Source organism: Macrotis lagotis, chromosome 6 (assembly GCF_037893015.1).
Source record: "Macrotis lagotis isolate mMagLag1 chromosome 6, bilby.v1.9.chrom.fasta, whole genome shotgun sequence".
NCBI lineage: Eukaryota > Metazoa > Chordata > Mammalia > Peramelemorphia > Peramelidae > Macrotis > Macrotis lagotis.
In genome coordinates, this window is record NC_133663.1 from 89872889 (window position 1) to 89897841 (window position 24953).

Sequence of the window (24953 nt, forward strand, 5' to 3'; positions counted from 1 at the left end):
AATTTTTCTTCTATCTCCCTCACTTGATTTTCAAAGTCTTTTTTGAGCTCTGTCATAGCGTGAGCACAGTTTCCTGTTTTTTTTTTTTAGGTTTTTGCAAGGCAAACGGGGTTAGGTGGCTTGCCCAAGGCCACACGGCTACATAATTATTAAGTGTCTGAGACCGGATTTGAACCCAGGTTCCTGACTCCAAGGCCTGTGCTTTATCCACTACACCACCTAGCCACCCCCCAGTTTCTGTTTTTCTTAGAGTCTTTAGATGCAGGAGCTTGTGCTTCCTCATCTTCAGATTGAGAATTTTGATCCTTCTTGGGATCACAGGCAAAATATTTCTCAATAGTATTCCTTTTTTCTCTGCTTACTCATTTTACCCAGCCTATCCCTGGTTTTTGGGGTGCTTCTTGAGCTTTTGAGTGTGTAAGTCTCTGTCTTCCCTCCTGGTCTGTGAATGACCACAAGCATACCCCTTTGCCATGGGACTGAGGTGGGGGGGGGCCTGCTGTTCTATGGGGGGACCTAGACTATGGTCAGGAATTGAATGTGGTCAGAACCTGAGAGTCCTGTTCCAGGGACAGAGGACAGAGCTCTGCAGTCTCTCCACTCCCCTCCCTAGGCTCAGCACTCATGTTCTGGGGGCTCCTGTTTACCGGCTTCTGCTTCCTGTTCCTGGATCTGGGCCTTGGCCAGGCTGCTCGCTGTGTGCCCTGAGGGCTAGGCTTCACATGCCAGGGCCAGTGCTCCACCCACTGCGCCACCTCGCTGCCCTTGGATCTTGATTATGGATACGGTGCTTAAGAGGTAAGGAATAGGATAGGCAAGGAGAGGACAAGAGTAGGAGCGGGATCTCCAATCATAGATTTCTAGTGTTGATATCAGTCCTTTTATTTTACTATCTTTTACCTTGTAAAAAGGGAGGAGGTAAAAAAAAAACCCTACTAGAAAGATATGAATGAGGGAGAAAAAAATTTGAGAATCATGAATGTCATCTAAGAACCAGTGATTGTCGACTGGAATAAATTTGCACATGAATAAGCAGAATGGATTAGACATAAGTCTTTTTCACTCCAAGTGCATCCAGTGTACAACTTAGCTGCCTTTTTAAAAAAATAACAAATGAAAAAAACTAAATGAAATATTAAGCTCATCAATACTGATTTCAATGAAATAAAATGTTAATAAATAAGGAAAATTTTAATAAAATATTCACAATTTGGACTTGCTCATTTCATCATGCAATAATCAGGGACAATTTTAGGGTGTCTGTGATGGAAAAAGAATTGTGGCATTTAAACAAAGACCAAAGACTATTACTTTTAATTTTAAAAAAAGTTATCTTATCATGTAAATTTTCTATTTCTTATATTTTATTTTTTCCTTAAGGATACGATTTTTTCTCTCAACGCATACAGTTTTGATCAATGTATAGCATGGAAACAAAGTAAACACTATCAGACTGACTTCTGGGGGGGTAGGGAAGCGAGATTGGGGGAAAAATTAAAATAAATAAATAAATGAAATTTAAAAAATAAAGAAATCATTTGACATAAAAAAGAAAATATTCAAAATTAATTGGAGACTAATATAATCTTAAAAGAAGGATCAAAGAAAAATAGGAACAACAATCTGTCAAAGAAATGATAATGAAATGAGAATGGTATGGTCTCTTTGAAGGTGGTTTTTCAGGTTTTGGATTTTTTTTTGGTAGAAGAAAATTTTTAATTCTTATGTGTGTTAAGCAAACATTTGAATTGAGGAAAAAAATAAAGAAGTTTGAGCAAATTTTTTAACAAAAGAGAGAAAAAGGTCGCTAGGTGGTACAGTGGATAGAGCACCTGCCCTGGAGTCAGGAGGACCTGAGTTCAAATCCTGTCTCAGGCACTTAATAATTACCTAGTTGTGTGACCTTGGGCAAGTCACTTAACCCCATTGTCTTTCAAAAAAAAACCAAACCGCAACAACAAAAAAGAAAATGAACAAAAGAAAGAACAGATCCATGAATCTGACATGCAACTAAATAAGGCAGGAAACCAAAAAATTAAAATACCTAAATTAAACCCCAAATCAATAAAAATTAAAAGCATAAAATCCATTGAATCAATAAACAAAACTAAATTATCAATGTAAAATGAATAAACAAGCATCTAAATTGATTTTTTTAAGGGGGAGAACAAATTATTAGCCTCCAAAATGAAAAAGACATTCACCAAGAAAGAGTAATAGATATAAAATAAATTCTAAGAAATCATTTTGCCCAATGATATGCCAGCTATATGGTGCATTGGATAGAATGCTAAACTCATCTGCCAGATTTCAAGTCTAGCTAGCTTCCAACATAGCTATATGACCCAGAACAAGTCACTTAACTTTGTTTGCCTTAGTTTTCCCATTTGTAAAATGAGATGGAGAAGAAATAATATCCCTATCATGAAAACCCCAAATGGAGTCATGAAGAGTTGGACAGAATTGAAAATGACAAATGCCAAGAAAATAAAAAACTTATATGAAATAAATTTTGACAAAAATACAAATTTTCATATTAACAGAAAAAGAAACAGAGAAATAATCCAATCTCGGAAAAAGAAACTGAACATGCCATAAATAAACTCCCAAAGGGAAAAAAAACCCAGAACCAAAGAGATTAAGGGTGAATCTTGTCAAACTTTCAAAGAAAAATTAGTTCCAATAATGCATAAACTCCTTACAAAAATAGGAACAGATGGAATCTACCAAATTCCTCTAATGATATAAATGTTTTAAAACACCTAAACCAGAAAAAGTTATGATGAAGGAAACTAAAGATATCTTTAATGAATAATGCAAAAATTGTAATTAAAATATAATAAGCAATTTAATTAAAATATAAGCAAAAAGATTATAACAACTTCTCAAAACCAGTTTTGCTCTTTAATCAATGTTATATTCATATTAGCAATATAGGAGTGATTCTATATCAACAAAAGTATTGAAATAAGATAGCATATTAATAACATTTTAAGAATCATGATTTTAAGGGGCAGCTAGGTGGCATAGTGAATAAAGCACTGGCCTTGGAGCCAGAAGTACCTGGGTTCAAATCCCATCTCAGATACTTAATAATTACCTAGCTGTGTGGCCTTGCGTAAGCCACTTAACCCCGTTTGCCTTGCAAAAACCTAAAAAAAAGAATCATGATTTTATTAAAAAGTATAAAAAAAAAGCTTTAAAGGGGCAGCTAGGTGGTGCAGTGGATAGAGCACCAGCCCTGGAGTCAGGAGTACCTGAGTTCCAATCTGGCCTCAGACACTTAATAATTACTTGGTTGTGTGGCCTTGGGCAAGCCACTTAACCCCATTGCCTTGCAAAAACTAACAAAATATCACCAATTAAAAAAAAAGCTTTCAAGAAAATAAGATATCCATTTTTTATAATAAAAACACTAAAAAGTACATGGATAGATGAATATTTTTTACTGTGATAAGTAATATCTTTCTAAAACAAAGATCCAGAGTTACGTATAACGGATATATGAGATGCCTTTCCAATAAAATCAGAGATAAAAAATGAATGTTCATTATTACCACTCCTATTTGATAAAATGCTACTTATATTAAAAGATGAGAAAAATTATAAACTCTTTTACAGATGTTAAGTTAGTTTCTTAGAAACCATAGGGTCAACTAAAAATTAATTGGAACAATGAATAACTTCAGCAACTTTGCAAGTTATAAACTGAAACCGTATAAATCTTCAGTATTTTCTGTATGTTACCAATAAAATGCAAAAGGAAGTAATAAAAAGAGAAACTCAATTTTGAATAACTATAGCATATACTGGGAGTCTTTATCAACCAAGATATCCACAAAAACTATATGAATAGAACTATGAAACATTTTTTTTGCAAGGCATTGGGGTTAAGTGACTTGCCCAAGGTCACACAGCTAGATGATTATTAAGTGTCTGAGGTCACATTTGAACTCAGATCCTTCTGACTCCAGGGCTGGTGCTCTATCCACTGCACCACCTAGCTGCCCCTTAAGACACTCTTTATGGAAATAATGACAGAAGGAAATGATTGGAGAAATATTAATTGCTCATTGCTAGGCCTAACTATGATAATAAAATGATAATAACTATGGTAATAAGATAATACTAAATTTCACTAATACTAAAATTAACTTACCTATTCAGTAATTCAATGAAGGGATTACTTTCTAGAGCCAGAAAAATAAGAACATTTCTTCCTTCTTTTTTTTTCCCCCAAGGCAATGGGGTTAAGTAACTTGCTCAAAGTTACACAGCTAGGTAATTATTAAGTGCCTGAGACTGGATTTGAACTCAAGTCCTCCTGACTCCAGGGCTAGTGCTCTATCCACTGCGCCACCCAGCTGTCCCTAAAAACAAAGACTATAATGAAAAAAGGGAAAGAAGGGGGCACTAGATGTCAAACTATACCATCAGCAGTAATCATAAAACTGATTTGGTCTTAGTTGAAAAATAGGCAGTGGAACAGACTAGATTCACAACATGTAGAAATAAAGCATCCTGGTAGTCTTGCTTAATTAACATCCCCTTTTCACAAAAAAAATCCTGTGAAACTGGCAGTACTCTTGCATAAATTAGATTTAGAGCAACAACTCAGAACATATGCCAAGATAAGCTTCAAATATACTAGACCTCAATATAAAAACTCATATCCTGGGTGGCTAGGTGGCACAGTGGATAGAGCATTGACCTTGGAGTCGGGAATACCCGAGTTCAAATCTGGCCTCAGACACTTAATAATTACCTAGCTATGTGACCTTGGTCAAACCACTTAACCCCATTGCCTTGCAAAAAAAAAATTCTAAAAAAAACACACCTCATATTCTAGACAAATTAAAAGAATAAATTAAAAATTAATCTAAGCTATGGATAGAGAAATAGTTGATGACCAAACAAGGGATACAAACCATCACAGAAGATGAAATAGACAATTGTTATGACATAAAATTAAAACATGTTTACCAAAACAAAAGCAATGTAGAAGATTAGAAGGGGAAATAACAGATTTAAACATTTTTTTATAAAAAATGTTATTTGCTACAAGTTTATCTGATAAAAAATATCATTTCCAAGACACAGAAAAAACAGATTCAGAATTATAAGTGAATAGAGCATTCCCAACAAAACCATTTCAGGGTTAATATTCCTAGTGAAGTCCCCCTCAGGTTTAAGAAATATTTAAGAAAGAACAAACTATCATTCTTAAACTGTTTCTAGAAGAAAGCCCCTTGTTTTCCAAACAGGAGGGTCACTCTCCTAACTTTTGATAAGACTAATTTTACTGACTACTGGACAGTAGACTTTTTCCCATGAGAAAGATCTTGCATTCCGAATGAGACTTGTAACATCACCTGTTTTCTCCATAAGTGACTAGCATAGTAGACTGTTCCAAGGCTTTTCATTCCAAGACAAATTACATTACTTCAATAGGATAGCTATAATCCTGAAGGTTATTCTCACTGTCTGGATGGTGAGGTAGTATTTTATGAAAGCTTTTCATTCCTTTCTTTGTTCCTGAGGTAGATTTTCAGGATTGTATTAGGCCATATAATCTTGCTTGACTGTCAGTTGGGGACAGCTCCTTGATCTTCAATCACTACCATTGTGAGGCTTGGAGTGTGCTTTTTTTTTTTTTTGGAAGGCTATGGAGTTAAGTGGCTTGCCCAAGGCCACACAGCTAGGTAATTATTAAGTGTCTGAGGCTGGATTTGGACTCAGTACTCCTGACTCCAGGGCCAGTGCTCTATCCACTAACACCTAGCTGCCCCACAGGAGTGTTTTTTTAAAAGTGGATTTTTTTTATCCCATACAAAAGTGCTATTTCCCAACTAATAAATGGTTAAAGGATATCAAATGGTCAAAATTTTCAAAGGAAGAAACCCATTCTCTCAAGTGCCATCTGAAAAAAAATTCTCAAAATCACTATTAATTTTTAAAAAATGCAAATTGAAGAAACTCTGAAGTTCTACCTTATTCCTCTTAAGTTTGCCTGATCCTGTCTTTCAGGGATCCATGAGGTTAGAATTATTTTCATTATTATATAATTATATATATATATATATATATATATATATATATATATATGTATATATCTGTTAGTTTTTTTGCAAGGGAATGGGGTTAAGTGGCTTGCCCAAGGCCACACAGCTAGGTAATTAAGTGTCTGAGGCTGGATTTGAACTCAGGTACTCCTGACTCCAGGACCAGTGCTCTCTATCCACTGCTCCACCTACCCACTCTAGAGAAGTCTTTTTTTTAAGTGGATGTTTTATCCTACACATAAGTGCTATTCCCCAACTAATAAATGATCAAAGGATATGAAATGGTCAAAATTTTCAAAGGAGGAAACCCATTCTCTTAAGTGCCATCTGAAAAAATTCTCAAAATCACTATTAATTTTTAAAAATTGCACACTGAACAACTCTGAAGTTCTACCTCATTTCCCTTAAGTTTGCTTGATCCTCTCTTTCAAGGACTCATGAGGTTAGAATTATTTTTATCAAGGCCACACAGCTAGGTAATTATTAGGTGTCTGAGGTCACATTTGAACTCAGGTCCTCCTGACTCCAAGGCCGGTGCTCTGTCCCCTGCGCCACCTAGCCACCCCTAGAATTATTTTCATTATAACAGTAAGACATTTAAATAATACTAAATTTAACTAGTACTAGAATTAACTTACCTTTTCAGTAATGGTACATATCTATAGATTAAGATTAAAAGCTTTTTAGGGTCTTCTATATTGTAGAGACCAAAAGTTAAGAGCATCACTGCTATAAACCAAACTTCATTTTCTCTGAGTAGACAGGTGCTTTGTACCTTTTTTGTTTTTGTTTTAAGTTTTTGTCACATTTTTGTTTTAAGACTTTTGTCAAGTTTATTAGGCCCCTCTGGAGCGCCTGCCTAAAGCTGAGCCCCAGGGCACCCATCAGTATCTACCACGTGGTCTGACGGGGGGGGGCGGGGGGGGAATTATTTTCCATCTTCCGTCCTGGCTTCTCGTCGCTTAGCCAATCACGAAGCAGCTCGCTCTGCACAAGTCCCAGTCCATCTACGTCATCCCGGAATCGGAAATGGTCAAAGGGCGACGCGATTGTTGTTTCCTTGAGGGTCTCCATTTCTCACGCTGTTTCTAGGCGGGGCAGGGAAAGAGGAACGTGATTGGCTCTCCGGTCCGTCGCTCTCCGCTGCTTAGGCTTCCCATTGGCGGCTTTGGGGGCTGCCTCTTTGAGCAGGGCGGGAGATTCGGTGTGTGGCCCGGGAGGGTCCCCTTCCTTGTCCCCTCAGCCATCTGGCCGGGCCTCGAGCAACTGGTGGCGTCGACTCCCCGTTTTCGTCTGGCTTCCACCGCCGCGCCGTCGCGGTTGAGCCGCCGTTAAAGCTCTCGGCAGCCTCAGGCTGTCGGCCGGGTGAGTGTGGCGGCGGAGGCCGGGCCTGGGAGGCCGGGCGTGCAGGGCCGTGCCCGGCCGTGCCGAGGGCGCTCTCCTCCGGCCGGAGGTTGGAGCTTGGGGTGGGCGGGTAACCGAGTCCGCGCCCCCCTTCCCGGGCCCCGCCGGGCCGCTGGCGTGGCATTGTGGGATCCAGCTGAATCCAGCCGAATCCGGCCCAATCCAGCCGTTGGGGGGGTGGGGGGCGCTGCTGCTGCCAGGCCCCGCCCCTGAGATGCTGGTGGTTGGGAAGGTTTGGGGTGCCCGTGGGAGGCTGCGATGGAGGGATTTAGTGTGACCCCTTGTGCCTCAAGCTCTCCTTCCTGTAAAATGGGGATAATACTGTATCAAAGCAAAGCATTTGGCGAATTTGTATTGTCATTTGAGTCTGGACTACTATTTTCTTTAAAGATTTGATTTATTTTTCAGTTTTACAGTTTTTTTCCCCTAATCTTACTTCCCTTCTCCACCCCCACAGAAGGCAATTTTGCCAGCCTTTACATTGTTGCCATGGTATACATTGATCCAAATTGAATGTGATGAGGGAGTCATCATATCTGGAACGATCCAGGACAGTTATTTTTCCAATGAGATATTTAACACTGTTCTGTTTTTCCTGCTTTTGATTTTGTTTAATTCTTCACGTTTTGTGAAGTTTTTAAGTTCCACTGGCCCTATTCTTATTATCAAGGGTGGAGATTTTCTCATTTTATCTTTGTATTTCAGCCCACTCCATCCCTCCCCCCCCCCCACCTCACTGTGCTTATCACATAGAAGACAGTATGAATGTTAACTTTTAGTTATCTGTCTTTGTTTTCAACATTACTGACATCCAAAATCATGAAGCAGAAAGACCTTTTGACTGAATATAGGTGGATTGGGGCATAGATCAGTGGGGATGCTTTTTGCTCATACCTCTAGTACTGTACTCAATTGATAACTGATTGATTTATCACATAGAATTCAGTTGTGACAGTTATCTGGTAGTCTACAATGTAACTACGGAACAGATGATGAACAGTGGATAGAAGGCTGAAGTAGGAGAAATGTGGATTTAGACAGGTATCCAATCAATGTGACCTCCGTGTAAAAATGGAGAGAATACCTGTCTCACAGAGTTGGATGCTATTAGGACCAGATGAGTTAATATTTGTAAAAAGCAGCACAGATTCTAACCCATAATGGGAGATATGTAAATGCTTATCCCCTCTCTTTCCCTTTTCTATGCATGCCTACACATAAAGACTTTTGTTACCTTTTAAATGTATTATACAAATGATTTGAAAAAGAGGACCCCCAAAATCTAAAATATGTAAGTTGTTTTTTTATGAATCTAGAGAACTTTGTTCAAACTCCACAGTTCTTTCTTTCTCTGGATCCAGATGGTATTCTACATTGCAGACAGCCCCAAGTTGTCCCTGATTGTTGCATTGATGGAGTGATCGAATCCGTCAAGGTTGATCATCACCCCCATGTTGCTGTTAGGGTGTACAGTGTTTTTCTGGTTCTGCTCATCTCACTCAGCATCAGTTCATGCAAATCCTTCCAGGCTTCCCTGAATTCCCATCCCTCCTGGTTTGGTTTTTTTTTTTTTTAGATTTTTTCAAGGCATTGGGGTTAAGTGGCTTGCCCAAGGCCACACAGCTAGGTAATTATCAAGTGTGAGGTCGGATTTGAACCCAGGTACTACTGACTCCAAGGCTGTTGCACCACTGCACCACCTAGCCGCCCCTCCTCCTGGTTTCTAATAGAACAATAGTGCTCCATGACATACATATACCACAGTTTCCTAAGCCATTCCCCAGTTGAAGGACATTTATTTGATTTCCAATTCTTTGCCACCACAAACAGGGCTGTTATGAATATTTTTGTACAAGTGATGTTTTTACCCTTTTTCATCATCTCTTCAGGGTATAGACCCAGTAGTGGTATTGCTGGGTCAAAGGGTATGCATACATTAAAATATGTAAGTTTACTAAGGCTTCTTATTCCCAGTAACAACTGATAGAGTAGCTAATTGATGATTTTGGAATTTCTGGTAAATATTCATAAACATTATTAAATTTTAAATTTGCCTAACTGTACTTGATATGGATATTTTCAGAACTTATGAATGATTTGTTTATTAATTCTCTTAAGGTTGATTGTGATGAACCATTTGAAGCTACAAGAAACCAAGATGTTACAAGTTCAGTTTGTAGGGGATGATGATGTTCTTAATCACATTCTTGATAAAGAAGGTACAGGATATCTTTAATTGTATTTGAAAAATGCTTGTTGGATGTTTGAGTTTTTTTTTTCACCTTCAGATATGTGAAAATAAAATAATTCTTAAATGATAGAAATATTTGATCTAACACTAATGTTATTTAAAAATCCTTTTCTGAGTATTCCTTTTTTAAAACTTTGTAACTCAGAAATCAAAATTAATAAAGCTATATAAACATTTGTGAGATTGCTTAGCAGCAGCAGTTGGTTCTAGTTACAAAATTTTGCCAATTTTGTCAGTTGAGGTTGAGGGTTGTTATATTTGAAATTTATCTAATTTGAAACATTTGGGAAGGTTGAAATTAATTCAGTTTTAGAAATGTGTGCTTCTTTTCACAAATAAAGTTTTATTTTCTTTCCCATCTTTTAAAAGTTTAGAAAATTTAAAAATAATACAGAAAGGAGAGCAATTTTCTAATTTAACATTCAGTGAATTTTAAACCTAGGTTATTTTAGGTTCTTTGGTTTTTTGCAGGGACCAAATTTCGAAAGGATCGAGCTCAACTCTTAGTCAGTGTGAAAAAACTAATGAAGAAGCAGGAAAGTGAACTAAATCAAGATGACCAAGAGGATTTAAAAGAGGAGAACTATGTACATATTCTAGGAGCAGACACCCAAGGTATTTGTTGAAACAGAAAAAAAGTTAATTCCAAATTCTGCTAATTGTCAATCAATAAGTAAAAAATACCATACTCTAGGATAAATAACAAGACATTGCCTACAAATGTCTCCATCAACAGAAAATGTGATGTCTATTTAGGCTGAAAAGAGAAAGTCGACCTTGAAGTCAAGAAGACCTAGATTCAGGTCTTGCTTGTGACATATTGGCCACTTTAAAGTTTATCATATAAGCAAAAAAAAAAAATCACTTTTCCTCTTGATACTCTAGGCAATCTAGAGACCCTCTGTGCTGAGAACATTTTGACCTGCATTTATAGAGGTCTCTTGCTTACCAAGAAATTCCCTGTACCAGAGCAATTGTAGGTACAGGCGTTAACTCCTTGTCAGTAAGGCCTGTATTGTTAGTTTTTTTTCCATCAATGAAGATGAATTTGTTTAGCTCTATTGATACTTTGGCTGACATATTTTGACACATTGAGTTCTTTGACAGTGAAATACAACAAAATGGACCCAAATTGGCATTGAATCCTTGACCTTAACTTTTTAAAAATAATATTCTAATCTGTTGAGGAAATGGCAACAGAATGAGAAATGATCTCTGTGTGACCACATCTAGTTCTGGACCCAGGAATACTTGTTGATTCTTATTTTTCTAGCTTAAATTTCAGGTGGTTTAATTTGTTTTTTGCTACTATTGCATATCTTTTTTCTTTCTCAGAATCCTTGAAAAATGGCCGTGTTGCTGGTGGTAGCAACAAAGTTTATTCTTTTCAGACCAGAAAAAATCCTGAAAAGATGGCAGAACTGGGTATGTTGTTAAATCTTGATTTGTTTTTTCCCTCACTCGAGAACATGTTCAAGAAATCCTCCTTTACTAGTCTCTCCTCATGCTAATTACTGTTATTTTCATTTTCTCCTTTCTGGCTGATGAGGTTGTTCAGTTTGCTCACATCATCTTACCTGTTAATATTCTTGGATGGTTAAAATTCATGAATGCTTGTTTTATATTCCTACTTGTATAAGAAATTCCTCAAGGCCAGGGACTGGCTTTTACTCCTTTTGTCTCTTATATTGATTCCTCTCTCATTTCTTTTTAATATTAATTCCCACATATTTTACCTCATGGCACAAAAGAAAATAAATAGTGGAAAAGCTCCTGGATTGGACCAGCTCTCCATAGGGGAGATCTGTCTTGGGCATAGTACACAGGTTATTTGAAGGAGAGGAAGATCCCAAAGACCTGAGGGAAAACTTGTACTTCACTAATATGGAAAAAAGGTGCCTGAAAAGTACACCAGTAGTGCTGACCTAACTACCAACTTTTCTATGCCCAAAATCTTTTGAGTGTCATCTTTATGCAAATTTACAGAGGTAATTGTTCTTGAGGGCTTTGGTAGGGAACAGACTTTCTAAAAGTATATTGAGCAAAAGGACCATCTCTTTATTATTTCACTGTTAACTGAAAGATGTAAAGAATATAAGTCTTTGTTTTTAATTGTAGGTAGGTAGAACAGAGGATTCTAGACTTTTCCTATATGGTGTCTATTACCCATGTATTAAGATGTTTCAGAATTCCTTGAAAAACATAACTGAAATAATAAACATCAGAAGAGGCATAAAATAGGGAGTTATGAATTACTGAATAAATGCAAAAAACACATTCAGTATGAAGCAGTTGCTCTGGTGCAAAGTACTTGCGCAAAATGCTAGAGATGCAAACAGGAAAACATGAGAGTCCCTGTCTTCACAGAGCAGATAATCAAACTGAAGATTTTGGTCACAGGTCAGATGGTAAGGCCATTGATATTAGAACATCAGCAGTAGATAGCATAGTAATATGCTAAAATTTTAATTTCTCTTATCAAACCCATATTCATTCTGATGTTAAACAGATAGTGACAAGAAATTTTTTGGGGAAGATAAGGGTTATCAGTGGTAGGTCTGGGTTTGGTGTTTCACAGGATAGTTCTGGAAGGTGCTGGTGCTGGTGCTGCTGCTTGTGATGAAAAACAACCTGGTAATTTATAGAACAAAGAGAATGGTCTGATTGCATATGAAGGCCATGCTGTACTTTTAATGATGGCAAACTTTCCCCACAAGAAAAGCCAATTTTTGGAATACTGATATTCTTGAAATGTTCTTTGAATATGACTCATATAATGTTACAACAGTCAAAGAATGGAAATTATAGGTTTTTGGATTGTGCCTGGCTCAGACCAGTCTCCTAGTAATTTATGGTCAATATTTGAATTAAGTGATACTTGCAGGTCTTTCAGCAGTTAGGGAAAAAGAGATTCAGCCAATTCTGCAAATGAAGCATATGCATCAAGGACATCCTGTGTTAACCGAGCTGAGTAAAACCCCTCTTTCTTTGAGTTGACCTTGACCATAGTGGTCTTCTGGCTGTGTAACAGAGAGTTCTATTACATGTTCAGAAGATCAGGAAATGTCAGACATAGCCTGAGCCTTTAATGCCCTGAGCAATTAAGCCTTGAATAAAGTTGAATACCATTTTAAGAAAAATTAACATAACCTAGATGGGGATGAGGGAGAAAGATTGCTGTTCTTCCAATGGATCACCAGAGGGTAGTTGAAATATTACTAGTCTCTTACCAGAAACAACCCATGAGGTCTGCAGCATTTGCAGAAAATTTGCCAGGTCACAGTTCCACAGGAGATACTTCCCTGAATGATGGATGGAGAGACTGGGTTGGAAACAAGTTTGGTGGTCTAGAGGCACCATTTCTGAGCCTTTGGGGCTTGCCTACTTGTCCCTGACAGTTGGTCAGTGTTTGACGTTGATTGTGGTGTGAATGACAGGTACTTTCTTAATAAGAGTTATTCCCCTTGATGACAGCTGTGGAATTGGGCTAGAAGTAGCACTTGTGGTTTCACAGCCCTATTCTCAGATTTTTTGACTGTGGATCAAGAGATGTTTGCAGCAGAGCCAGAGGGGAGGTGGTGATCAAAGGGACTATGGTGATCTTTGACTCAATTTACTTTTCCCTTAGGACTTTTCTTGTGGTTTCAGCTAGACTGGCTTTCATTCCTCATAGATGGCAGTTGGTTCATGTTCTGTTTGCCCTTTTAAGTGACCAGAGTTTTGATTCTTTGGATGCTATGATATTCCACGATTCACAATCAAATACCATCCTCAAAGAATTGGTCTATCCAAATGGAGATTGTAGTCTAGGTGGAAGACTTTCTTCATCCATTTTTTCCCTTTGTGAATTTAATTCAATTCCAACAAGCATTTTATCAAGAACCTTCTATAGGCTGAGCACAGGATGATCAAGTGTCCCATGAAAAGACACTTCTTAATGCCTCTGTATGAGTGATAAAACCAATTTCATCCAAGTCTTCATTTTCTGTCTCCAAAGACAGTCTGGGAATCTTTGTCCATTTAACTTCTGTGCTTCCCAATTTCACTTGTAGAATGTCAATATTTATATGACACAGATCTAAAGAGTATATCAGCTTATGATCACTGAAGAATTTCCCAGTTTGTGTAGCAGACATTAGATTCCTATTTCCAGACATTTGAAAAACTTCGGTTCTTAGCTACCTCTCCTCCTCCCCATCCCTTTGCCTCTCAGTATCTTCCTTCTCTCTTTCCCTTCCCTCCTCCTTCTGCCCCATACCATTCCTTCTCTCTCTTCTCCCTCTTCTCTCCCTCACCTTCTCCCCCCTTTTTTATCTTCCCCTTTCTTTCCCTCTCTCCCTCTCCATCTCCTTCTGCCCTTCCCCCCCTCCTCCTTACCTTTGGGCCTTCTTTCCTTTCTCCCACTATCCTGATCAACTTCAGTCATCATGGCACAAGTGAAGAAGGGTATCAAAAGAGCAGGTTTTCATCAAAACAGTATTCCTATAGTCAGGTTTTTGTTGAGTTACTTGGGACCATTAGCACAACTGAGCAAATAAATTTTGTCAGTGAATAAATTAAGTAAAAATAAAGAAATAAATTTTTAGTTAGTAAAAAAAATCCTCACAAATGTGTTATTGAAACATGTGAATAAACTTCCAGTGGTGGTGGTGGTGGTAGTGGGGAATTAAGAATAAAATGTTCATTACCACTATAAATCAGCTTTATCAGACAATAGGTTCACAGGATTGATGATTCATTTATTAATCTTTTTTAAAAATTTTATTTATTTTGAATGTTACAATTTTTTTCCCTAATCTCAATTCCCCACCCCCACCCCCTACAGAAGACAGTCTGTTAGTATTTACATTGTTACCATGGTATCTGTATTAATCTTTTTAGTAGTTCAATCTCTCTCTCTTTTTTTTTTGGCAAGGCAATGGGGTTAAGTGACTTGCCCAAGGTCACACAGCTAGGTAATTATTAAGTGTCTGAGTCCGAATTTGAACTCAGGTCCTCTTGACTCCAAGGCCGGTGCTCTATCCACTGTGCTACCTAGTCACCCTGCAGTCTTTTTTGTGAAGTTATCCAGAGTAAAGAAAAAGGACTGTTTTTTTTCCCCTGGGAAAGGAATTGACTGGTAGAAAAATTATAGATTCAAAAATATTTCAGACTTACTTATTCACAAATCTAGTCAGCCTTAGTGATACAAAGAGTTCATTATTGGCATGTTTTTATCATCATAGATGCTGTGGGTTTAATTTTTCTTATTCTATATACTTTAATACTTTATAGGAGGGGTCATCAAAATGGAAGATAGCTAAATCTGGCTTGATTTTTATTATGGTTCTTGAGCTACGAAGATTTTTAGATGTTAATTTAGGTTTAATGTACTAAAACAGGTATGGATGACGAGTGCTTTAGAGTACTGTATATAGGCCAAAGTATAGATTGTAAATTTGAAAAAAGTTAACTTTTATAAAATGGACAATCAAGTCCATGAATTAACATTAAGAACAAACACTATCCATCCATTTTATTTTAGAAAGCAAATTTAACAAACATAATTTTTGCCTTTTATGAATTTACACTCTAGGAGACAGAACTGACAAATAATAATCTAGATAGCCATTAGCAATAATGATTTCACATTAAAAATGCCATAATTAAATAAGTAAAATATAAAAGAATTTATATAAGCCAGAATAGTTTGATTTCATATGGTGCATGTTGCTATTTTTTTTTTAGTGCGATCTCCTTTGCCTGTGTTCTTCAGTAGAGCTTCAGGGAAAGATTGAGATGTGTGATATGAAGTTTTCTTGTGTTTCTTTGGCACATGATTAAAAATAACTTTGCCAACTCTGAGAAGAGCCTCTGCTCCGAACACCTTCAATTTATTGGTACGGTTACCAAGCAGTTAGCTTCTCAGAACCCTGAATGAAGGAAGAGATCATTTTAACAAACAAAAACAAGAAGGCTTCATTATAGATGGGCAAAATAGTATGATTAGTTACAAAGTTGGAAACATTAGAGGCATAGGCATCACTGGCAGGATAATGTATACAGGACTAGCAACCATCCCTCCTTTGTCTTGTTGATTGATTGTGTCCACCTGCAAGATCAGTTAATGGTACATGAATAATAAGTCAAACTTTGAAGGATAGCTAATGGGATAGAGATAAGTTCCTCTGAATTTAAGTGACTTATAGAGAAACTGAACTTTTAAACCTAACAGAGAAGAAGACAACTTCTAAATTTATGAACTTCTGAAGCCAAAGAAATATGGCTTAAGCAGTTATATAAAATGTTGGTTGTTATAGAAAAGAAATACAAAAATGGAGACATCAATTTGAGTTTTTTGAATATTTTATTTTTACCTAACTACATGTAAAAACAATTTTATTTTTTTTGTTTTATTTATTTATTTATTTATGGTTTTGCAAGGCAATGGGATACAGTGGCTTGCTCAAGGCCACACAGCTAGGTAATTATTAAGTGTCTGAGGCCGGATTTGAGCTCAGATATTCCTGACTCCAGGGCTGGTGCTCTATCCACTGTACTATCTAGCTGCCCCCTAAAAACAATTTTTAACATTCATTTAAAAAATTTTTGAAATCTTTTCCTCCCCTTCCCTGATATAAGCAATTTGATATAGGTTATATAGAGTCATACAAAACATATTTCCTTATTAGTCATGTGAAAGAAAACAGACCAAAAAAAATGAAACCCATGAGAAAAATAAAGTGAAAAATAGTATGCTTTGATTTACAGTCAAACTCCATCAGTTTTCTCTCGAGGTGGATTTTTGTTTTGTTGAGAATAGCTTAGTCATTCATAGTTAATCATTGCTCAGTATTGCTGTTACTGTGCATAGTGTTCTCCTAGTTCTGCTCATTTCACTTTATATCAGTTTGTATCACTTTATAAGTCTTTCCAGGTTTTTCTGAAATCCTAATTATCATATTTTTAAATTTTTAAAATTTTTTCCAATTACATGCAGATAGCAGATAGTTTTCAACATTCATCTTTTTGCAAGCTTTTGAGTTCCATTCTACCTTCCTCCCCATGGAAGCAGATAATCTGATATATTGTCTATGTACAATTGTGTTTAATATATTTCCATATTAGTCATATTGTGACAAGAATTAGGACTAAAGGGGGGAAAAAGACTGTGAAGGAGAAAGAAACAACATAAAAGAAGTTTAAGAAAATGAACATAGTATGCTTTGCTCTGTCTTCAGACTTCATGGTTTTTTCTCTGGATGTCGATGGCATTTTCTATCAAGTTCTCAGGGTCGTCCTTGATCGTGAATTGCTGAGAGGAGCTGTGTCCATCATAGTTGATCATCTAACAATGTGGCTATTAATGTAAACAATATTCTCCCTAGTTCTGCTCACTTCATTCAACATGAGTTCATGCAAGTCTTTCCAGGCTTTTCTGGAATCTGGCTACTCATGTTTTTTTACAGAACTATAGTTCTCCGTAGCATTCATAAACTATAATATGTTCACTCATTCCCTACTTGAGGGGTATCCCCCTCAATTTCCAATTCTTTGGCACTTCAGAAAGAGCTGCTATAAATATTTTTGTACACATTGGCCTTTCCCCATTTGTTATGATCTCTTTGGGATATGGACTCAAAAATGGTATTGCTAGATCAAAGGGTATACACAGTTTTTATTGCCCATTCTCCAGAGTAGTTGGATTGGTTCACAACTCCAGCAACAGTGCATAAGTGTCTCAGTTTTCCTACATCCTCTCCAATATTGATTATTTTCCTTTGTGTTCATTTTAGTCATTCTAATAAGTGTGAGATGGTACCTTAGAGTTGTTTTCATTTGCATTTCTATTATGAGTTGGAGTTTTTTTCATATATAGATAACCAGTTTTTTCATCTGAAAATTGACTACTCCTAATCTTTCACAATGTATTAATTTGGAATGACTTGGATTCTTAGAAATTCTATTCAGTTCTCTACATATTTTAGAAATGAGTCCTTTATCAGAAACACTATATTATGTCAGAGATAAAACTTGAACCTGATCTTCTTAGGCTCTTTATCTCTAAGCCATACTGCCTCAGATTCATGTTATTTGAGTTTTTACTTGTTTAGATCCAGTACATAGGTGTTCAGTGTTTGCAAGTGTACTATAGCACATTTTCCTGGTTTAATTTATTATTGTAGCTTATTGAATAGATTCTGGGTATCTCTTGTGTGATATTGACATTATTTTTTTCTTTTTAGCTTATGAACTAGCAAAAACACCAGGGAAAAGTATTTCATTGGTTTCTAAGGAGAATGCTGAAAAGATGGCAAACACTCCACAAAGTAGTAAGAGTAAGTAGTTGAACCTTCAGAGTGAAAATATAGCTAGTCTGTTTCACCAACTTTGAAGGAAGATTTCTTTCATTTATGTACAGTTTTTTCTCCCATTCTGAAATGAAAATCCAACTCTTTATCTGAGTATATTCATAGTCAAAATTCAACAGAAACAAAATCTAGGTACTAACTAAATATTTATTGTAAGGCTAACTGTGAAACAAATTTCATTTCTTCCTGTTGTATTCTGAATTATCTCTAACTTTCTTGAGTACTGTCAAAGCTGTTCTCTTTACCAGTCGTAAAGCTCAGGAAGAACAAACTCTAGAAGACTTTACAGATTATTTTAAAGAACTGGAATTTTCATTTCTCATATGCGGATTTAACTGATAGAGACTTGTTTGTGAAGTTTTTTGTGCTATATTTAAATCATGCTTTCAGGTTAGCCTAAATGTAATTTGGGGTCATCAGTAAGAAATAACTTTAGTTCTTCATTCTGTTATAGAAAAATTAGTGATATAAGTGAATTAATATAATAGGAATAATTATGGAATTAATAGAGAAAATTTGAGATGCAGTTAAATAATTTAATATTCAGGTAGGGCCATGTAATCTCTTAGGAACAATTATTTAGACAACTTGGGGCTTGGGTACTTAATAAAACTGAAATGTGAAGTAACTAATAAATATTCAGTAAAATTTTATTTTATGTTTATTTTATAGAGCAATCCACTTTAGACAAAGACAAGTTGAAGGTAAGCAGTGAAGTGAAGCATTCTGAATTAGGTAATGTTAAAATAGTATTTCATTCTCAATTGAGTAAGCATAAAAATCCTTTTCTCTTATTAATTTATGTTTTCTCAACATAAATATTGATGTTGACCTGACCAGTTACTAGTTTTAAACATTTTTGGTTTGTTTACAGTATGTTGTGACTAATCTTTTAAGGTTACTAAGCTTACCTTTTAAGATTTAAGTTTAAAGAACTAAGAATCAACTATAAAGAAGAAAACAACTTTCCAGGTCTACCTAAAAGTAGACTTCTTTTTTTTCTGTTTCCTTATAGAATAATTGAGTTTGAAAGGACCATATCTTCTTTTATCTAATATCTTCTTTTTTGATTATGAACTTAAAATATCAGCAAACATGAACATTTTAATATAAAAATAAGTATAGAAAGATTATATATTAAGCTATGCATCTCTGTTAGGTAGAGCTTGGTTTTTTAAAAAGCATATGTGTGTATTTTATATACATACAAACATACATATATATATAAATTTAATACATGTGTACCAATATGAAACTAAAACTCTATTAGGTAGAGCTTGGTTTTTTAAAAACTATGTATACAGGGTGGCTAGGTGGCTCAGTGGATAGAGCACTGGCCCTGGAATCAAGAGTACCTGAGTTAAAATCCAGCCTCAGATACTTAATAATTACCTAGCTGTGTGGCCTTGGGCAAGCCACTTAACCCCATTGCCTTGCAAAAAAAACAAAACAAAACTAAAAAACCCCAACCAAACAAAAAAAAGTATGTGTATTATATACATATAAACATAGATTAAATTTATTAAAATTTGATACATGTGTATACCAAAACTTGTCCATGTTCCCTTTTGAACTTTGATTTTTTTATGTATTTTTTTAATGTTTCATTAATACACTACAATTGTCTGTCTACTCCCTATCCCCAAGGTATGGATTTACTTCATGCATCTGTCAAGAGGTAGATCTTATGTTTTATCATCTGTCTTCCGAAGTCATGATTTCAACCCCCTTGTTTTACAGATTAGGAAATAGCCCTAGAAACATAAAATGACTTGCCCAGAGTTACAAAGATAGTAAAGATGGTCCAGTTCTAATGCTTTTTTCCACTCAAATTTCCACTGGTTTCCAATAATCTTGTTAACTTCATTTATAAATGGAAATATAAACTAAACTATAAGGCTATGTGCAAATTTCTAGAGAGGCAGATAAAATCATAAAACCATCTCTTACTCCAGATTTATATTTTCCTGAAGAAAATGATCGTTATATGGGGTTTTATTGCTAACTTTTTTTAATCTTATTCCTTGTGTATGACAACATATTTCATATATATATAAAGGTATATATGAATTTTTCTAACAAAATGAAGAATAGCTTTTTGGATAGTTGAGATCTGAGCTATTTGAGATTCTTGTGATTATGTCTATCATATTGTAGCAGTTTATGCTTGTTATAAATGTTGTTAAAACTTAATTTGAATATCTTGTAGAATTTAATGGTTTCTTCAAATTTGCCCAAACTTCGTGTGTTTGTTTATCACCATAATTATGGAGACTATTGAATGTCTATGTTTAAAAACCTTGTTAAAAGACTTCTTAAAAATTGTATTCTAGTATAGTGATTTTTTTTCCTCTTCCTATCTTTTTAATTAAAGGTTTTTATTTTAACCATTTGACTTAGAGGTAATTGATAAGGTTCCATAAAGATATTGATCAAATGTCAAATACACAGAGCTGTGTATTTGATATTCTGAAAAGAGAAAGAGAAATGGGCAGTTGTGGATTGGAGTTTTTATTCCTGGGAAGGGAATATTAAGAACTCTTTCCAATATTTCCTGGATGAAAAAAAGATGCATTAACTCTTCAGTTTTTATTTTTTACATTAACTCTTAATAATCTGAATACTGAGGGGAATGCAGGGAAGGTGCTCTTAGAAAATAATTGTAGATGAACATCACCCTTTGGCCTGGAAAAGAAATCACTGGAGAAAATCTTGAAGCCTAAATGAAATTTTAATTTTGTTGCTGTTTCAATATAATCAAATGATATGAGAAACAGGACAAAGAGAATTTGTCTTAGGGCAAATAGAGCCTTGGTTGCTTTTGATGGAGTTACTTTTAATCTCAATTTAGCCTGAAATTTGGAACTGTTCTATAAAAGATTCAACTTTTATTGTCCAGTTATAAGACAAAGAGCCAAAGAATAGGTAGTTGTCTGCTATGTGCAGTGTATCCCATTAGGCATTGGCAGAAATTCAAACATAGGACTATTTTTGTCCTCAAGTTGCTTGTAATACAGCTATCATCAACCAGTTGTTGACCTATTTGTGTGTAGCTGCATGATTGAGCAGGAAATAACTTAATTTTAATGTTAGTATTCTAAAATGTAAATTTGTTAATACCACCATTCAAATCAAGTATCTGTTGAGTCTCTACCATGTGTTAAGAGACTGGGGACAAGAAAAGCATGAAACAAAACAGCCCCTTACTTCAAGGAGTTAGAAGAAAATATGGATATAAATAAGAATATGCAAAATATATACACAGCAAATTATAAGCCACTTTGCATTCCATTAAAAGTAAGAATTATTGTATATTTTCCTCTATCCTGTTTTTCCCTGTTTATCCTTATCTCTCCTTTTATCTTGTCTTTCCTCAAAAGTATTTTGATTCTCATATTTTTTTTAACCTTATTTTTTTCCTTGCGATTTCTTTATGGGGGGAAGGTCTATTGTCTTTCACAACTTGACTATTATGGAAATGTTTTACATACGACTAGATATTTATAGCATATCATTGCTTGCTATCTCATTGGGGATGGTTAGAGGAAGAGAATTCAAAACTCAAAAGTTTTAAAAATGAATGTTAAAAATTGTAACTGGGGAAAAAAATAAATAATAAATAATCTTTTTTTAAAGTATTTTGCTTCTGATCCCTGTCTCCCCTAATCTGCCCTCCCTCTTCTCTTTACTTCTTCTCCCCTCCTACTTCCCTATAAGGTAAGATAGATTTTTACCCACTGAGTATATTATTCCGTCTTTGAGGCAATTCTGATGAGAGTTAGTCTCAAGTGTTCCCTGCCTCTCTTATATGAGATAATTTCATCCCATTACACCTTTTCACTTCTCCTAGAACATTCCTTTTTTCCTCAGCTCTTAAATTAATTTTTTTAATATCACCCTGTCATAGTCATCTTATACCTGTGCCCTCTGTCTATGTCTACTCCTTTTAACTGCCCTAATAAAGAAAAATTTCTTAGGAATTACAGATAACATCTTCTCATGTGGAATGTAAACAGTTTAACCTTGTTAAATTTCTAATTACTTCTCTTTCATATTTACCTTTTTTAATTGTTGCTCTTGTGTCTTGTATTTGAAAGTCAGATTTTCTCTTCAGCTCTAGTGTTTTCATCAGAAAAGTTTGAAAGTCTTCTGTTTCATTAAATGTCCCTCCTTTTCCCTGAAGAATTATACTCGATTTTACTGGGAAAATGATTCCTGGTTATAATCCTAGGTCCTTGGCCTCCTGGGTTGTCAAAATCTAAGCCCTCTGATCCTCAAGGGATCAAACCTACTAAATCTTGTGTTATCCTGACTATAACTCTGGAATATTGCACTTGTTTCTTTCTGGCTGCTTATTTTCTCTTTTACCTGGGAGCTCTGTAATTTGACTGTAATATTCCTGGGAATTTTTATTGGGATCTCTTTCAGGTGGTGATCAGGGGATTCTTCAATTTCTATTTTTATTCTCTGATTCTAGAGTATCAGGGCAGTTTTCTTTGGTAATTTCTTGAAAGATGATATCTTAGCCCTTTTATTTTTAAATCATGACTTTTATATCTCTTGAATGTATTTTCTAGACCAGTTGTTTTTAATATGAACAATTTTACATTTTCTTCTATTTTTTTATTGTTTCTTGATGTCTCCTGGAGTCAATTCTGATTTTTTAAGGAATGATTTTCTTTGGTGAACCTTTGTACCTCTTTTTCCATTTGGTCAATTTTCTTTGTAAGGAGTTCTTTAGTAGATTTTTTGTGCCTCCTTTTTACCATTTTGATCAGTTCTGTTTTTTAAGGTGTGGTTTTCTTCAGTATTTTTTTCTGTCTCTTAACAAGATGTTGACTCTTTTATTCTTTATTTTCTTGTAACAGTCTCATTTCTTTCCCCAATTTTTCTTCTACCTTTCTTATTTGATTTTTAAAAATCCTTTTTGAGTGCTTCCAGAGACTGAGACCAATTCACATTTTTTCTTTGAGGGTTTGCATGTAACTCCTTTGATTTGGTGGTCTTCTGAGTTTGTGTTTTGATCTATCACCATAGTAACTTTATATGGTTAGGTTCTGTTTTTTGATGTTTGCTCATTTTCCCAGCCATTTCTTGACTTTAAATTGTTAATAATAGCCAGCCTATCAATGTTGTGATTTTTTTTTTTTTTTTTTTTTTTTTAGGTTTTTGCAAGGCAAATGGGGTTAAGTGGCTTGCCCAAGGCCACACAGCTAGGTAATTATTCAGTGTCTGAGATCGGATTTGAACCCAGGTACTCCTGACTCCAGGGCTGGTGCTTTATCTACTGTGCCACCTAGCTGCCCCCAGTGTTGTGATTTTAAAAGTAATATTTAGTCCTAAGGATTGATTTTAGCTTTGTTAAAGTTAGGCTCTATATCTGGGGTGTGGAGGCACCTCAGAGTTTTCATACTGCAGTTTTCAGAGCTAGTTCTGGGGGAGAGCTAGTTTGGTTCTTCCAGGTAATATGATCTGAGGTGAGGTAGGGTCACTGTTCTCGTGGCCTATGCTCTGGTCTGGGAGCAACCACAAACACTCTTTTTGGCAACTGTGACCAGGGTCCCAATTCCTGTTGTTGCTCTTCTTCATTTTGGGACTGTGATCTGAAACCATGTAAGAAAAAGGCAACAGAGACTTGCTTCCAGTACTTGCAAAGGGTCCCCTTTAATTTCAAACTCTCCAGTTGTTTTAACCCTCTTAATAGACTCAGGGCTGATAACTCTGAAAGCAACCCCAGCTCTGCAAATCAGTCCCTACCAAAGCCTTCTGCTGGCTTGTGGACTCAGCTCTCAACGAGAGAGAGAGAGAGAGAGAGAGAGAGAGGGAGAGGAGAGACCTTTTGTGCTAACCTTAGTTTTCTTGAGCTGGATAATTGTTTCACCCTATTCTTTTGTTGACCTTCTTGTTCCAGAATTTGTCTGAGACGTTATTTTGAAGTTGTTGGGGGTAGGGGCAACCAGATGGAGCAGTGGATAGAGCACCAGCCCTGGGAGTCAGGAAGACCTGAGTTCAAATCTGGCCTAAGATCCTGGGCAAGTCACCAAAAAAAAAAAGTTGTTTGGAAGGGAATTCAGCTCAGGCAAGTTTCTGTCTTCATTCCACCATCCAAATTGACTCCTACATAGCAAAATTATGAAGCACTTTTGAGAAATTGAGGGAAAATAATTAGGGAAATCTGGAAAAAAGTGTATAGTAAAAAAATTTAGCAATGCATTCAAGGAAACTAGGGATTCTGTGAGGTAGAAATGCAGAAGGGAGAGCATTCTAAACACACAGGAAAGCTTGTAAAAAGGACTTGAATTGCCAGAGTATATTTTATCCTAGAGGTACTGGGATGCCCTGAAGCTTTTTGATCAGAGGAATACTGTGCTTTAGGAATATAATTTTTATTTTTTTGCAAGGCAATGGGGTTAAGTGGCTTGCCCAAGTCCACACAGCTAGGTAATTATTAAGTGTCTGAGACCGGATTTGAACTCAGGTACTCCCGACTCCAGGGCCAGTGCTCTATCCACTGTGCCACCTAGCCGCCCCAGGAATATCATTTTTTGAAACTAATCTTTCCCACCAAGATTTTCTGCAGTGGTTCCAAGTATATAATGAAGCTTCAGGAGGTTCTCTAGCTCTGAAGACCTGCTGATGGAGACTACCAGTAGTATCAGCTTTTCAATGTCTAGTAAATGTGGTTTAGAAGCAGGTGCATGGTTTATCCAAACTCTAGAAAAGTGAAAATTTCCAAAAAAAATATGTGTAAAATAACCAGCCTTTAAAGTTTATGATTTTGAAAATAATATCCAATCCTGAAGATTGATGCCTGTGTAGGAAATGACCTGTGAGTTCATAAAGAATTCAGGAGGTATATTGAATGCAGTTACATGAGTCTTATTA

At 35.9% G+C, this 24953-nt stretch overlaps 1 protein-coding gene across 4 annotated transcripts in view; it reads left to right on the plus strand.

The window, feature by feature from the left end:
- Positions 1 to 7116: 7116 nt before the first annotated feature.
- Positions 7117 to 24953, plus strand: part of ORC2 (origin recognition complex subunit 2) — a 74594-nt gene continuing 56757 nt past the window's right edge. For all 4 annotated transcript variants that reach the window (XR_012469453.1, XR_012469454.1, XR_012469455.1 and 1 more), the window contains exons 1-6: positions 7117 to 7427; positions 9585 to 9685; positions 10189 to 10332; positions 11053 to 11142; positions 17943 to 18035; positions 18741 to 18772. Coding sequence is in view for 1 of the 4 variants with exons in the window: in XM_074191668.1 (XP_074047769.1) it covers positions 9595 to 9685; positions 10189 to 10332; positions 11053 to 11142; positions 17943 to 18035; positions 18741 to 18772 (450 nt within the window). In the remaining 3 variants the exon portion in view is untranslated. The remainder of the gene's footprint in view (positions 7428 to 9584; positions 9686 to 10188; positions 10333 to 11052; positions 11143 to 17942; positions 18036 to 18740; positions 18773 to 24953) is intronic.